At 51.6% G+C, this 16,681-nt stretch overlaps 1 protein-coding gene across 3 annotated transcripts in view; it reads left to right on the forward strand.

The window, feature by feature from the left end:
• The first annotated feature begins 803 nt into the window (after positions 1 to 803).
• Positions 804 to 16,681, forward strand: part of ASCC2 (activating signal cointegrator 1 complex subunit 2) — a 35,739-nt gene continuing 19,861 nt past the window's right edge. Inside the window, exons 1-6 of one of the 3 annotated variants that reach the window (XM_045163197.1) lie at positions 884 to 957; positions 3,165 to 3,202; positions 5,649 to 5,746; positions 10,517 to 10,675; positions 11,046 to 11,216; positions 12,478 to 12,607. In XM_045163197.1, coding sequence (XP_045019132.1) covers positions 5,666 to 5,746; positions 10,517 to 10,675; positions 11,046 to 11,216; positions 12,478 to 12,607 — 541 coding nt within the window. In that variant the 5' untranslated portion in view covers positions 884 to 957; positions 3,165 to 3,202; positions 5,649 to 5,665. Of the gene's footprint in view, positions 958 to 3,164; positions 3,203 to 5,648; positions 5,747 to 10,516; positions 10,676 to 11,045; positions 11,217 to 12,477; positions 12,608 to 16,681 lie in introns of all 3 variants that reach the window. The other 2 variants (XM_045163198.1, XM_045163196.1) reach the window with 2 other exon arrangements.

Raw genomic sequence — 16,681 nt, forward strand, 5'->3', positions numbered from 1 at the left:
GCAGCCACCAGGCTCCTCTGGGATTCTCCAGGCAAGAATACTGGAGTGGGTTGCCATGCCCTTCTTCAGGGAATATTCCTTACCCAGGTGTCCCGCATCGCAGGCGGATTTTTTTACTGACTGAGCCACCAGGGAAGCCCAAGAATACTGGGGTGGGTAGTCTATCCCTTCTCCAGAGGCTCTTCTCCACCCAGGAATTGAACCTGGGTCTCCTGCATTGCAGGCAGATTCTTTACCAGCTGAGCTACCAGGGAAGCCCATAGTCAAGTTAATTAGCTTTAAAACTTCAGTGACATTAATACCATTGGAAATAATGAAACCAATCCATACATTCTGCCAGAAGTCCTACTTTAAGCTTTATTTGTATCAAAGACTGCCACGTGTGTTCTTACAATCAACCACCAAGATACAAATTAAATTGCCTGTGTGATGCCATCAAATGGGTGTGATGCAGGAGGGGAAAAAAATAGAGTGATCAGGACGTTTTTTTCTGTCCCTTTTAGATCACTGGATGACAAGTTTACCTGAAAAAAATTGATGTCAATAAAAGAACGCATCCCCTGTCCTGACACAGTTTATAGCATTTAGCTGCAGAATTCCTCCTGGACTTGAGGAACTCAGGTAGCACACTTGGTTTTTCCAAGAGGTGGAACCACACCTGCTCTCCGCCGACCTCCCACTATCTCTGCTAAAGCAGCAAGGGTGCTAGGAGCGGAAAGTGTGAGTACAGCCACTCCTGTACCTACAGGGGGCGGAGTTTTGGCTTGGGGGCGTGGCCCCGGGCCCGGCTTCTCGGCGGCAGTTGGCTCCGGGGGCGGGGGCGGGCCGAGGCTTCCTGTCTGCGCCTGCGGAATAGCTGTTTGACCCCGGAAGTGCCTGCGCTCTGCGAACTGTCACCGTGGACCGCGGTGGCAGAGGCGGCGGCGGCGGCACATCGCCGGCATAGGAGCCGTCAAGGTGAGTGCGTGGCTGATCCTTGCGGATGTGGGGCATCGGACCTGGGAGGGGCTGCAGCCGTTCCTCTCGCGGCCTCGGGCCTCCCGCCTCGATGGCAGGGCCAAGGCTGAGGCTGCCCCAGGGGCCATGAATCGCCCCGTTCCTCCTATCTCTCCACCCCGACCCGGAGTCAGGCCGCCAGAGCTTAGAGTCTTGGGTTCGAGGATCGGCCCCAGAATGACATTGGCCTTGAGCGAGACGCTGTCCTCCTACCTTCACCTCGAGCTTCAGTTTCCTCGGGGTTCATTCATTCGTTCAACAAATGTTATGTCCAGCGCCTCCTACGTGGGCACAGATCTAGCTAGGCACTGGGGATATAAACAGAGCCACAGAGGAAGTTCCCGCCCTCATAGAGCTTACAGTCTAGTGGGCGGGGACAGTCGACGACAAAGAAATGCACTAGGTAATTAAAGATATGACTGCAACCGGAGGAGTGAATACTTTAGATAGGGCAATCTGGTACAATCTCGGAGGAGGGTAATATTGAAGCGAGACCAGAAGGGTTAAGACAGAGAAACTGAGACAGGAGTAGCCTTGGGGATGCTCCCAGGCCTTCTTGCATTTACTCCAAGCTCCCCTTCAAAAGAAAGCCCTTTCCTAAATTTTTAACTTCTGCTGCCCTGCTTGACACTGAGGATCCACTGTGGGGTGGGGCACAGATATCATCATGATCATTGACCTTGTCATTTTTAGAGTCCAGTTATTGACTAGTTAATTTCTACTCATACTGTAGACGAAAACGCAAATATTCCTTGACATCCTCTCTCTGTCGAGTCAGTTCTCCTTGTTAAATGCTGGCATAGCCTCATGGGCCTTGCCTGCAAAGCATACTCACAGTATTGAATTTTCCTTGTTCATGTGGCTGTTTGGTTCATATATGTCTTGTTAACCATCAAGACAGTAAACTCTGTGAAGGGCAGAATTGGGTCTGTTATTTGCCCGCCTTAGGATTCTCCAGGCTTCAGTGCCTGGCACATAGTAGGTACTCAAAAACTATTTGAAGGGACAAGTAAGGTTATTAACACTTTCTGCTGTCCAGTGGTTCATAAAAGGCCTCTCCCGCCACCAGGCTGTTACCTTCTCTTTCTGATTATGTCTCTCCTCTCCTTACATGACTCCTCTCTTCGTCTTCAGATGAAAAGCCAAATCTTTAGCACAGTATTTGAGGCTCCTTTTAAAGTGGCTCCATCTTTTCTATCCAACCTCTTCTCTCCACTTCTTGTGTTTTCAGCCACACCAAATGTCTCCCTCATCCTTCAAAGCCACAGGCTCTGAGCCTTTGCTCATGCTTGCTCTCTGCTTAGAATGTCCTTCCTTTCCATCTTTTTCTCCTGTCCTTCAACAGCCAGGTTGTAGGTCACCTTTTCTGTGCCAGTCTTCCTTTCTGTGCTGTGCTTGTTTTGGAAATTTCCAGTTACAGCTCTAACTACACGGATTAATAGTCATTTACATGCCTAGGTCCCAGAAGATATTCAGTAAGTATTTGCTGAGTAATTGAGGAAGCCCAAATGCTTGGCTTATGATTGGGACTTGAATAATAATAACAAGTAAACTTAACTGGGGGCTTCCTTGGTGGCTCAGTGGTAAAGAACCTGCCTGCCAATGCAGGAGACATGGGTTCAAACCCTGGGTTGGGAAGATCCCCTGAAGAAGGAAATGGCAACCCACTCCAGTATTCTTGCCTGGGAAATCCTGTGGACAGAGGAGCCTGGCAGGCTATGGTCCATGGGGTCACAGAAGAGTCAGACATGACTTAGTGACTAAACAACAACAAACTTTACCTACCGCTTATTATGTGCCGAGTGCTGTGCTGACCACTTAGTATTGGTTACTTCTCATGTCAACCCTGAGAGATTATGAGATTATGTACTGTTCTCATCCCGATTTTACAGATGAGGAGATCAGAGCGTAAAGAAGTTAAGGAACTGCTCAGGTCTCAATATGGGTAGGTTGGAGCTGAGACTTGAACCCAGGCTGTGGAACTATAAACTTCTCTTTTGACCATCATACCAGCCTGAGTCTAAATTGCCCTGACAGGCTCTGGCCTGTAGGAGTAGATTTCTTCTAAAAGTAAGTTGCTGTCTGTACCTGTCTAGACCTGGACTCTGGGAACTAGAATTTTAAGGGTGGAGAGCCGCCTCCTCCTTATGACTCTTTCCCCATCCTAGGTCCCCACGCTGGACACTCCCCCTCCAGTCTTTGGAAGGTGAGCATAGAAAGGACTGGGCCTGGGCTTCATTTAGACTTCTGCACTGGTGAGCTGAGCACTGATGTTTCCAGCTGTCCTCCCAGCATCTCTCAGGGATTAGGAAAGAAGTATTTTTAGCATACTCAGCACCAGAGACCCAGGTGCCAAGGCACAAGAGTTGGGCTTCAGTTTCAACTTGGCTACTCAGGTATTTGCCTGAGCAAATCAGGGCCCCTCTTTGGACATCTGAGCATAATAATCCTTGTCGTTCTTAACTGGGCTGTTGTGAAAGGCCAGTAAGATAGTAGCTCAATTAGAAATTGTGTGTTGACTCAATGAACATGAGTTTGAGCAAACTCTGGCAGATAGTGAAGGACAGGGAAGCCTGGCATGCTGCTGTCGATGGGGTCACAAAGAGTCAGACACGACTGAGCGACTGAACAGCAACAACAAATATACAGCAGATGGTGTGATCTACATTTTGCAGACGTGAAAGATGAAAGCTCAGTCACAGGGACCATGTGTTTGAACCACTATCCACTGAGATCCTAGTGCTAGAATGGGCCTCAGGGACGGGGCAGACTAGACTAGGGACTAGTTCCTTCTCTTTACATCCCACGTGAAGATGGGTATCTTCAGTCTTTAAAGTAGCCCCTGAACCAAGGTTCCTTGTGCACCAAGCTGCTTCCCACCTCCTTACCTTCATTCCTGCTGTTTCCTCCACCTGGGACACCCTTCTTCCCAGTCTCCACTATCAAGCCTCAACTCAGGCTCTCCTGAGCCTTTAGGCGCTCCTCTAGAAATGCTCTCCCTACAGCCACAAGCCCCTGCCCCCAGCTCAACTGCCCTAGACTCAGCACAGCAAATGGTTAAAAGCCAGCCTGCTTCACCAGCCATTAACTCTGAGACCTAGGGGAAGCTTTTTTTTATCTTCTCTGAGCCTCTACTTCCTCATTGGTAAAGTGTTAGTTGCTTAATCACGTCTGACTCTTTGCAATCCCATGGAGTGTAACCCGCCAGGCTCCTCTGTCCATGGGATTCTCCAGGTAAGAATACTGGAGTGGGTTGCCATTCCCTTCTCCAGGGGATCTTCTCAACCCAGGGACCGAACCAGGGTCTCCTGCACTGCAGGCAGATTCTTTACCATCGGAGCCATTAGGGAAGCTCATCGGTAAAATGAAGGAAATGAGATTAACAGCACCAACCCTGGACTTGTTACAAGCATTCGTACACGTGAAGCCAGTTAAGGTGTCTACAAGCGAGTTCATGCTGAGAAAATGGCTCAGAAGAGCAGCAGCACCTGAGAGGCGTGTTTCTGCTATTATTGTCATCATTATTACTGGATCGGAACTCCCACAGAGCAGAGCCCGGGCCTTATCAATCTGTCTTTGTAACACTAGGGCCTGGCCTGGTATCTGAGAGCCAGGACTGCAGTGACTCGTGGCTGACCATGTCCCTCAGCACCTCAGGGAGGGCTCAGGAGGTGACGGTTTCCTCATCCTACCCTTCATACATCTTCATGTCGTCATTGAGATGTGCCAGGCTTTTGTGGCATGTCTTCTTAAGAGCCCAGAGTCACTTCTGTTCCATGATTCAGCCAATATGCACATCCCTCCTGTGGATCAGGCCAAGTGGCATTGAGAAATGAGTGTTGGACCAGAAGACAGGAGACGTGGGGTCTGCCCCTCACTGACTCTGTGGCCAGTTTGGGCCTCTCTTAAGAGAGGAGGTCACTCTGGCAGGTTTCCATGAATTCTCTGTGAAAACCTTCTGGCCCTTCTGTTTATCCATATCCTTCTTCCCTGAAGCCTAGAAAGTTTGTAAAATCTTAACACCCTCTGCAAGGGAGGAAAGTCCCATGGCTTCAACCCCCCAAATCTGGTTAAAATGGTAAGAAAAGTGTTATCATAGTCAGTTGTTCATCAACTATTTCATGAAGCCACCTCTGGACCAGGCCCGTGTTGGTCACAGCAAAGGTAGCAAGAGAAGGAGAACCCAGGCACCGGCTCCCCAGAGCTCCCAGGCCAAGGAGGGCACGGAGCTGGGGCCATGAGAAAGATAATCTAGTTACTTTTAACCAGTACTTCATGAATTGGGTGGGAATTGGAGAAGGAACTGCAACCGACTCCAGTATTCTCACCTGGATAATCCTATAGACAGAGGAACGTGGTGGGCTACAGTCCATGGGGTTGCAAGAATCAGACATGACTTAGTGACCAAACCACCACCGTATCAGGTGTCACCTGGGAAGTGTTTTCCTCCTCAGCTGAGAACTGCCACTTTAGGCAAAAAAGTCACTGGTCTAGGTGAGTAGTTGTGGGAACCAGGCCTTTGAGGCCCGCCAGGAGCCCCCTGAGGCCAGAGGTTGAAGCTTCTCTCCTGGCTCTGGGGTGAGTCCCAGAGCAGGCCTCTGCCCCTGGAGCCTCTGTGTCTGCTATCTTCCTCCCGTCCGTATTCCTTTCAGGAGGGCCACGCAGCACAATGCCCGCCTTGCCCCTGGACCAACTCCAAATTACCCACGAGGACCTGAAGACAGGAAAGCTGAGGACTTCGCCTGCGCTGGTGAGCCGGTGCCTTGAGGCTGTTCAGCCCGATATTGATACTATCGCACTTGCAATCAATCCAGAAGCAAAAAATTAAATTCCTTCTTTATCGGTTCTACGGTTCTATGAATGACCTGAGGGCCACAGTCTACGTTTCAGGAGCCAGGATGCTGCTAGGTCTTTCCAAGCCCCAGTGCAGGAGTTTTCTTTCCCAGCAGTAGCTTGAGTTTGAGTGGTATTTCCCATGTCCCATGTTTCCCATACCACCCCATACCTTCCCTGCAAAGCATTTCATTTTGAATCAAAGTCTGATGGCAGTTCTGACTCAGCCCGAGCTGGCCGGGCAGCGGGGCTGGCCCAAAGCCAGATCTGGGGATTGGACCCTGCAGGAGGCGCTCAGATTTCAGATGGGCCTTTTTCAGAGCTGTCCCAGCTGTGGTCTACTTGGCGGTGGGGGACGGAGGAGGGGGACACTAATAATGTCAGAGGTCAGGTCTGAACGGGCTAAGAAGCACTATGTGCAGACCCAGCAGGGTTGGTGAGACTGAGAATGGAAGTGAGCATGCTGATGACCAGCTGTGGGAGAGATTAGAGCTGTGGAGAGGTGCCAGGAGGAGACAGATGCGGGGACCGGAGACCCCATACCCCCTTGCTGTGTTCCCAAGAACATTAGCTTACTTGAACAAGGTGGGAGGAAGTATTTTCTGGGTGCTTGAGTAAAGTCATGGGAAACAAGAGCTTGGTGTTTTATTTCCTGCTTTCTGGATGGCTTCCTATTGCTTCCTGACTACTCTCTAATAATAGTGCTTGATATTTATAGACCACTTGCTCTGGGCCAAACCTTTCACCTGGATTATCTTATGGAAGCCGAACCAGAGCCCTCTGAGTAGGCATTTTGGTCGTCCCCATTTTACAGATGAGGAAACTCAGAGTTTAAGGTCACAGAACTAGAACACTAGGGGAGTCAGAAGAGGACCCCAGCTAAACTGTCCCTGGAGTCTGTATTTTCTTCACCTTCCTGCTATATAGCCTCTTGTTTCTTTTTTGTAACTTTTTTTAAAAATCGAGGTAGTGTTGATATCCAACATTATGTGTTTCAGGTGTATGACATAGAGATTCACAACCTTAAAGGTTATATTCCACTTATAATTATTATAAAATGTTAGCCATGTTCCCTGAATATATCCTCATGTTCATAACTCTTTTAGGTAAGGAGGATATTGATTAGAAAATCAGGAACTGTTCTGTACAGTACGTTAGCCGTTCACCACATGTGGCTATGGAGCTCTTGAAATTGTGGGCGATTCAACCAAGGGACTGTATTTTTAGTTTTAGTTCGTTTAAATTAAAATAGTCCCATGTGGTGAGAATCTGCTGTCTTGGCCAGCATGGGACAGGTCTGGAGCGGTTCCATCTCTTCCAAGGTTCTGTTGGACAGCGCCGGTGGAGACTGGTTCCGTAGGCCCTTCCCCATGTCCTGGACACCAGGCTGATAGACTGGGGGCCCTCTGGGAGCAGGGACTGGTCCCTTCCCTTTACTCTGGTTTTCCAGTGCCAGGTGCATCATGGGTTCTCAGGAGACAGCCAGTAAATGAGTCAAGGACCCTTGCCACACTTTGGGACAGGCCCTGGAGCTACAGAGAGAAGAGACTGCCCTGGTGGGGCCCACAGACGGAGAGGAAGCAGACTGGTGGATTCTCTGCAGCACACACGATGCGGACGTGATGAAAGGAAGTCCACGCTGCTGATCGAGACCAGGGAGGGGTGCACAGACGTCTTGGGGTGGTGGGAGGGCTCACGCCACCAGGGATGCCCTGCTGTAGGAGGGAGATCCTAAACTGCGTGTGGAAGGGTGAATAAGCACCAGCCGGGCAGAGCAATGGAGAAGGGCGGGCCTGGCAGGAGCACCTGGGTATATTGTCCCGGAGTCCTGAGAGCCTGATTCTTACACCAGCCCCTGGGGGTGGAAGCGGTATCACAGAGTTAAGGAGCCCGGCCTTGTAAAGAAATCAAGTTTGGCACCCAAGTGGTTGAATGGGCTCTTGAGAAAGATAAGGATCATTTAAGGGGAGCATTTGGAGAACAGTACAGAATAGTTTCTTATCAAGATGAACAGGGCACAAGTTTGATGGGCAGGGCATGTTCAGGAAGCTTCGTGGGGCTAGTGGGATCTAGGCCAGGCCTGAAGGGTGAGAGACACAGCGAGAGCCTGCAGCTCCTCTCCCTGGGATCCTCCGTGGCCCCTGTTCTTGGGCGTGGTGTCGGAGGTGCTTCAAAGACCTTGGCAGGACCTGGTCCTTCATTACCTCCATGCATTCCTCCGTTCAACCTGCAGGTGTGTATGGAGGGAGTTCTCGATGCCAGCCTGGCTCTAGGGGCTGGGACTGCTGTGTGAGCAAGACTCAGACCCCCTCCAGAGACCTGCAGGGTTGCGGGGAAGACAGAAGGCAGGCCCTCCCTTTCAATCTAACTTTGTTGAGGTGTCATTGGAGGGCAATAAACTGCATATATTTATGGTACACAGTTTGGTTGGTTTTGACATCTGTAAACCCACATGAAACCATTACCGTAAGTAAGATAATGAACATTTCTGCCACTCCCAGAAGTGTCCTGGTGCCCCACCCCCCACCCCCTATTATAATCTACCCCTTTCTCTGTCCCCCTCCACCACAACCACAGATCTGCAGGCACTTCTGATACAGTTCAGCAAGTGTTGCAGTCAGGAAAGCATAGAATGCAGGTGTTGGGGGAGCCAGGGTGAACCCCTCACCTAATTGGGATGGGGCTTGGGAGACTTCCTGGAGGAAGTGAGGTCAGAGCTGGGGTCAGAAGGACGAGCAGTGAGACCAAGGTGGCCTGTGGTATCATATGTCACTTAATAGGTATGCAGTGTCAGCTTTGGTTCAAATCCTGCCTCAGCTGCTTCCTTAGCCCTGTGACCTTAGCTGAGTTCCTAAATCTCACCAAGTCTTGGTTTCCTTCTCTGTAAAATGGGGAGAATACTCTCTCCCTCTGAGACAGTTGTTGTGAGTTTAAAGGAAATGGGCTGTGGGACTGGCCTGCTCAGCAGCCCACACAGGGCAGTCCTTGGTGAGTGGTGGCTGTTTTCTATCTTTCCAGCATCTCTCCCTCCAACTCCATCTCCCACTGCCCAGTGCAATCTGTGCCCCCATCCCATTTTTTTTTTTTAATGGCCCATCGGACTCTGTCTTCCATCTAAAAATTCTGCTCCACCTCCAAGGTCCAGTTCTGGATGCTGCCTGGCCTGGGAAGCGGCCCCTTGCCCCCCAGGCGCTCCCACAGTGCCTCTGCCAGGTTTGAGCTGTCTGTGTTGTGCTCGTCTGATGACAGCCGTGCATCATCCCCTCTGCAGAGTGGGCTCTGGGAGCACGCAGACCCCCTTCTCCTGTGTGCCCCCACACCTGGCAGAGCAGGGTGCCAGTAGATGTTCACAGGATGGATCGCAGGAAGGTCAAATCTCAGGGGTGTGCGCATGTGTGTGTCATTTGGGCAAGTGGGGGTCGGTGAGCAGCCTGGCCTGAGAAGTGACCTAAGTGAGAGGTGAAGCATCAACCGGTAGAGGAGGGGAACTTGGAAACCACAGAGATGAATTTAGGCCCTTGAGAGTAGCTTTGAACTTGTTTCAATCAGCAGGATTCCTTTTGTATAAATTGTGATTTAAATGGGCGGGGGACCTTCCTCAAGCCCCCAAGGAGGCCTGTGGAACTCAAAAACTCGGCAGTTTGCGGTCAGGAGGCTTAGGTGGTTCTCGAAGAAACTGACCCGTCAGCCGTGGCATCCCTGTCCCCGCTGGGCTGAGAGACCTGGAAGTGGGTGGACTGTGGTTGATAACAGCTGAGACGAAAACAGGCGGCCTACTTCCTGTCACCGCCTCCCCCGCAGAAAGCAGCCCTTGTGTAGTCAGAGGAGAAAACCGAGCTCATCCTTTCTTTATGGCGAACAAAGTAAGATTTGTTCCCGGCAAGGTAAGGGTTAGAAGAGAGAACTTGTGAGGCTAAGCCGAGACCTGCAATTACTTGATTAGCATCTTATACCAAAAAATTACTGAGGTTTTTCTCTGATTATTACAAAGGGAACAGCACAGTGATATGTACAGTACGACATTGTGTCAGAAAGATGAAAATGGGCCCAAACAAATGCCTCGTGTGGCTACATTTTAATGTAAACGCCTAGAAAAGGGCAGTGCGGATGCCCACAGGATGGGGAGGGGTTCCCTCTGGGTTGACGCTAGACCCGGGGTGGTGGTCCCAGGCGACTTATCTTTCTGTACTGTTGTGAGTTTTTGAAAGAAAACACCCTCCTGCCTCACTGGTGTAATTAAAAAAAACTAATACATGTTCTGTTTTAAATTGGAAAAGAGAGTCAGGTCCTAATCCTTTCTATTAGAGATAGCCACTGTTAGCTTGAGGTGTCCCCCAACCCCCGGCCCCACGCTCTTTTAAAAAATAAAGTCCGTACCAGTGTGTAAATGTGTTAAATATGGTGCTTTTTTTTTTTTAATCCCCAAAATGGTTGTATAAATAGAGGGGTTTGTGTCTTTCTTCCCTTAACCTTTCCCTGTGTCATTAAATATTCTCCAGAAAACATGGTATTTAATGCTCGCCTGGCGCTCCCTGACTGCGGCCAAGCCTCCCTCTGTCAGAGACACTCGGTTCTTTATGCCTGAGGGTCACCGGTTGGAAGAGCCCAGGGCTGTTGCTGTGGGTTGGCAGAGGGGCCCTTGCTGACTAACCTCTGCCACGTTAACACGTGGTTTTTGGATCCGTAGCACCCCGAGCAGAAGGCAGACCGGTATTTTGTGTTATACAAACCGCCCCCTAAAGACAACATTCCCGCCCTAGTGGAGGAGTACCTGGAACGCGCCACCTTCGTAGCCAATGACCTGGACTGGCTCCTGGCCCTGCCGCATGATAAATTCTGGTGCCAGGTAACACTCTTCACCATTCCCGCTAAGACCAGGCACATGCCATGCCGTTGGTTGGGTGCTGTTGTTTTTCTCCCCAGGAGATGCTTTTTCTTCCTCTGCTTCTTACACTGGATCCCTAAGAGCAAATTGTGATTGGAATTACTGTTTCGTTATCACCATCTTAATGATGTTTACACAAATGCCTTCCACCATGGCATTTTTAGAAACTCGTGTTTAGCCCTCGGCTCATTTATGCCTCTTTGGTCCCTTGGGGTTGGTTGGCGTGTTAGCCCCAGGCCAGAGCTGACTGGCTGTGAGCCCCGCACCGTCCACCCACAGGCCCTCGGGCCTCAGTGACGCAGCCTGGCTGTTCCCCTGTCACCTGGCTTAGGTCATCTTCGACGAGACCCTGCAGAAGTGCCTGGACTCCTACCTGCGCTATGTGCCCCGGAAGTTCGACGAGTGGGTGGCCCCGGCCCCCGAGGTCGTTGACATGCAGAGGCGCCTCCACCGCAGCGTTTTTCTTACCTTCCTCCGTATGTCCACGCACAAGGAATCCAAAGTGAGCCCCGGGCCCTGTGACAGGTCGCCCCCGCCAGCTGACACCCCCACACCCCTGGGAATGCAAGCTCTGGAAGTATCGAGTGTCCCCTTTGTCTCCCCTCCGCTTTCACTCCTGCCGCTGGGGAAGAAGCCTGTGCCACCTCCCTCGTCCTCTGAGCCGCCAGGTCGCCTGCGCTATACCCAGTGTTTCCATCACTGGGGAGCCGAGGGCCCTGTGCCAGGGACGCGTGACTCTGCCTTTCCTTGCGCGTCAGAGGGCGAAGCATCGATTCTGATTTTTTTTAGAGGACCTTGGATGTGCTTTCTAAAAGCCTTTACTCCCCCACCCCGGGTTTATTTTTGTTAATTTTATTTATTTATTTGGCCAAATCGTGTGGCATGTGCAATCAGGCTGTTCCCCAACCAGGGATTGAAACTTTGCTCCCTGCAGTGGAAGTGTGGAGTCCTAGCCACTGACTGGACTGCCAGGGAAGTCCTTCCCCCAAATTTTAAAAATAATAATGCTGCCCTTAAACAAATGTAACAAAAATATTTTGCAGATAGTGAGAGTCGCCCACAAAATTTCCTTCCCTCAAAATAACCACTGTTAAGGTGCCTGTTCCTTCAGGGAACTTTTTTCCTTTCAATGAGTTTGTGTCTCTGTGTGTGTGGTGCCCACATATTTACTTTAAAAATAGTATCTTTTCTGTTTTTTTAGCTTGTTAGCATGGAAACTGTTAAATATACACAAAAGTTTCATGACTCCCATGTGCCCATTACCTGGCTTCAACAGTTAGCATCTTGCCTATCTTGTTTTCTCTCCCCCACTGAGTTTTCTGTTTTTCTTGGAGTATTTTATTTTTGTCCTTTTGAAGCTGTGCCATGTGGCATGCAGGATCTTAGTTCCCTGACCAGGGATGGAACCTGAGCCTCCCTCCATTGGGAGCGCAGAGTTTCAACCTCTGGACTACCAGGGAAGTCCAGTCTTGGAGTATTTTAAAGCAGTCCCAGACATCATGGTAGTTTACCTGTAAATAACTTTAGAATGAATCCCCAGCTGATGTGTTTCATAGGGAGCGTCTGCTTTGTTTTACGTTAGGGTGAGTGACTGTCGCTCCAGGTCAGTCCCCTTGGCTTGGACGCATCCTTGGTGTGGACGGAGCTGCTTCTATTAGCGAGGCCCCCTCAATGGACCCGAAGGTTATTTCCTGTGAGCCTGCTATTACACTGCCATGCACGTGTTTAGGGAGGTCGCTCATCCTCTCTTTGCTGTTCCTTAGGATCACTTCATTTCACCCTCTGCTTTCGGAGAAATCCTCTACAACAACTTCCTGTTCGACATCCCAAAGATCCTGGACCTCTGCGTGCTTTTTGGAAAAGGCAACTCTCCGCTGCTGCAAAAGATGATAGGTGAGTAGGATGTGGGGCCCAGGGCCTGGGGTGGGGCGTGGGTGGTGCAGAGATGACTCCCACGTGTCCACAGGGGGATCAGAGCAATAGCACCGGGCGGTGCTTGGAAGTGACCTACCAGATGTGTGTGTCAGCTCCGAAAGACGTGACTCAGTGGCTGTGGGGGAGGGGCGACAGACAAGGGCAGAAGAGAGCTCCTCCAGGATCTCGGAGCCCCAGCGTCAGGCTGGGTGTCCTGGCCCAAGGAGGGGGGCGTTGGCTTCCGCGGTGACAGCTAACCGTCTGCCTGAGTATGCACTGGTGACTCCGCCCACGCCCCCCCGTGTCCCCTCAGGCGATCCTCGCAGCCGCCCTGTGACGTTAGCGGTGCCACCCCCATTTACGGTTAAGGAAACTGAGGTCGAATGTTCGGGACTTGCCTGCAGGGTCATGACTGATGAGTGGCCAAGCTGGGGTTGAAGTCACGTGGGCCTGAGGCTCACACTCTGGGCCTCAGTCACTCCCCGCCTTACGGGTGACATGGCCACCTCAGAAATGTTGAGATTTGAGTTGCTTCTGCGAATGGACAGGGCCAGGGGTTAGAAGGAATCCCCTGGGGTTGTGGAGGGACAGACATCAGCAGTTGGAGCCTGTCGGGAGGCACGGGTGCTGGAAGGTTCACGCAGAAGCTTTGTTGGGAAGCTCCAGAGGGGACAGTGGCCCCAGGGGTTTGCCTTGGAAGAGGAACTTGTGGCAACTGGCCCAGCTGGTCACCCTGGACACTCCGTCAGCCCTCCTCACCCTGAGACTGTAGGAGACGGTCTTCCTAATGCCCAGTTACGGAGCTCGGTCACCCCTTGAAATGGTTTCCTTCCTCCCTTTCCCCTCTAACCCCAGTGATAAAGGTAATATAGGTTAATTTAGAAAATTCTGGAAGAGTATAAAGAAGCAGGAAAGCAGTTATCAAATTCGTGCCCCACCCCCACCCCCAGAGACGATCATTTGGTGATTATTCCCTTCTAGTCTTTTCTCTGCGTATTTTTGAAAAATGTATTTAGGGCCTAATGCATATGAAATTTCACATCCAGCTTTTTCACTGGCACAATCTCTGGTTTCTCATTCAGGTCTAATCATTGGCCTGATCATCAGTTAAGGGAAAAGACCCTTAATAATTATACTCTAGAATGAGAGGATGGGGTGTGTACACAGAAGCAGCACGGTTAGAGAAACAATTATCAGGCCAGTCTAGTTGGAGCAGGGCATTCTGGGAGGGAGCGTGGGGTCAGGGGAAGAAGCTGGCATCAGATGGTTGGGGGTGTGGGGAGAGCTCCGAGCCAGGGACCTGAGGAAGGGTACATTGCTCGGTGGCTAAAAGGGAAGGCCCTGGAGTCGAACTCCCCAGTCCACAGCTGTATTCTGGGCTGTGTCCCTTTGACTCGGGCAGTTGGCCGCTCTAAGCCTGAGTCTTCTCATCTGAAGAAAGGGAAGACTGATGATCCATCCAGCCTGTAGGATGGTTGTAGGTTGTGAATATGAGGTGGGGCGCAGCACAGAGCCTGGCAAGTTACAGACACTTGGTAAGTGTGAGCTCGTATTGTGATGAGGCCGTGGGAGCCTCTGGGGGCACGGAGCAGGGCGGGGAGCCATCTGCTGACACGGTCAATCTGGCAGCGTGCAGGTGGGGAGGGTGGTGATAGGAGGCCATGGAGGAGGCCGGGCTTCAGCGTGGGCTGGAAGGGGAGAGCCTGGGTGGAAAAGGACATCCGAGAGGAGAGTCGATGGGGCTTCATGAGGTCGGCTGGAGGGAGTGAACTGGGGTCGGGAAGCAGGAGGCGGGGGGTGTGTGCTGTGAGTAGAGGCAAGGTCAGCGTTGGGTCTGGAGGCCGTCAACCGCTCCAAGGATCCAGGAGAAGAGGCCGTCTGGCGGCAGACAGGTGAGGCTGGAGCAAGAGAGCTCCGCCTGCTGCCGGGGTTCCAATCTTTCGGGTCACTTGACTCCTCTGAGAATCAGACGAAAGCTTGTCTCCAGGAAGACATAGCCCCTCATAGATTTTGAGCTGTTTAAGAATGTTCTCATCCCCAGATTAAGAATCTGAAATCAGTTTACCAAGGGAAGCACTGTCTTTGGTTCACGGAAGCTGGTTCACAGACAAGATGGCAGGATCAGGCATCAGGCGCCCCTTCTGATTGCGTGCGTGTCTGTCTGTCTGCCTGTCAGTCTGCAGGCCCCTTCTCCACACCCTCCAACACATGCATTAGCTCTCTTCCCAACCCCTTGAGCAGAAGACAGGAGACACAGTGTAGGGCAGCCTCTGCTTTCTCTGCCCCAGAAGCTCTTGAGCAAGGCAAATCAGCTTGAAGAAGAGGGTTGACAAAGGAGACAGGGGGCGGAGCACAGGAACTGGCCAACTGTCCTTCGGGCAGAAGCCCAGGCCCCTGTCCCCACCTCCCACTTTTATTTTTAACCCCAAGGCTGGTGTTGTGAATCAGTGAGTGTAATTGTGAAAGCTGGGCCTTTCAGTTAGGCTGTGAGACCTTGACCCTGCAGAGGATAGCCCTGGTCTCTTTAGCCATACCTCACATCCACCCTGGGTTTCTGAACTACTTCAGTCTGAGGACAGGTGCCATTGCTTTGGCTTTTTAATTATTTCTTTAGGAGATCAAAAGTCAGATCTTCCCTGTCATTGGGATCAGATAAAGGAGAAGAAAGAGGCTCCAAAGAGCCCAAGGGTAGACTGTGAAATGTGATCTATTTTGACGCTCATAGAGCATCCCTGTTACTCAGGCCTCAGAGTGAGGAGGATCCTGAGACAGTGCCTTCCCCCATGCCTAGCACTCCGGGTGTGGTGGGCACCACCGTGTGGCCTGGGGATTGTGGGAGGAGGCCTGCTCCCGACAACTGGGACACCTGCCTTCTGGTGGACTCAGCGCTGGGAGGTCACTGCAGGCAGAGGGGAGGGGCAGTTTCATTCTGTGAGGCTGAGGATGGTGTGAGGGAAGAATGCAATTCAAGGGATGGGAGAGGGTGGCGGGAGATGCCAGCAGAAGCCAGATCTTGCAGGCCCTTCATGCCACGGTCAGGAGTTTGAACTTGACCTTCAGGATGTTGCTAGGAAGGTTCAATGAGGAAGAGCAGAGGAAGACAGCTCAGTCACTCACTCCCTGCTCGTCAGGAGCAGGAGGTGGGCGCAGATGGTCAGGGAGAACTTCCTTCACAGGCTGAGGGGTCAGCACCCATCTGGAGTGGGAGACACCAAGCAAGCTCCTGCCAGTAACACTTTCTGGAATCCCAGGACCAAGTGGCCTGCAGAAAAGCATTTAGAGAAAGTCCAGCCACCTAGTGACTCACTTACTCACCCAGCCCCATATGGCCTCTGATCTCATTCATTTTCAAGCCCTCCAGGATGGGTTGAGGGCTGCAGGGTTATGTTGAAGGCAGCCAAGGACAGCCCTGCCCAAGGACAGAGGACACCTAGGACTCAGAACGTCCTGACAGCCAGCCAGCCTTCGGTGCCAGGATCACAGTGGGATGAGGAAGCCAGGCCCCTTTTTGAGGCGGTGCCATTTTGCACAGTCCTGCCCCTCACGAGCAGTGATCCTCTCCCCCTCCGCGTTGGGCAGCCGGAACACTTGGTTTCTGTCCCAGTGACCGTGTACTCTAACCACCACACTCACGGCAGCAGTAAACACTCGGGACTTCCCTGGCGGCTCTATGGTAAAGGGTCCGCCAGCAACGCAGGAGACAGGGGTTTGATCCCTGGGGCAGGAAGATCCCCTGGAGAAGGGAATGGCAACCCACTCCAGTATTCTTGCCTGGGAAATCCCATGGACAGAGGAGCCTGGAGGGCTACAGTCCATGGGATTGCATGACTGAGCGACTCAACAGCAACGCACACTTGGGGAGGGGCTTCGTTTTCTGGGAATAACTGCACGTGTGTGGTAAACCTCCCCCCAAGGTCTTTGGCCAGCTTCTCTCTCACCGTGGAGGAGGGCTGTGTATGGCCAGCAGGTTCAAAAGCAGAGGGTGAGAGATTTTCTAGAGAATTTCTCCAGAATTGGCCTTGCAGGACCCCTGGACTGTAGCACCCAGGTTTC

The sequence above is a fragment of the Bubalus bubalis genome, chromosome 17, assembly GCF_019923935.1.
Source record: "Bubalus bubalis isolate 160015118507 breed Murrah chromosome 17, NDDB_SH_1, whole genome shotgun sequence".
Lineage (NCBI taxonomy): Eukaryota > Metazoa > Chordata > Mammalia > Artiodactyla > Bovidae > Bubalus > Bubalus bubalis.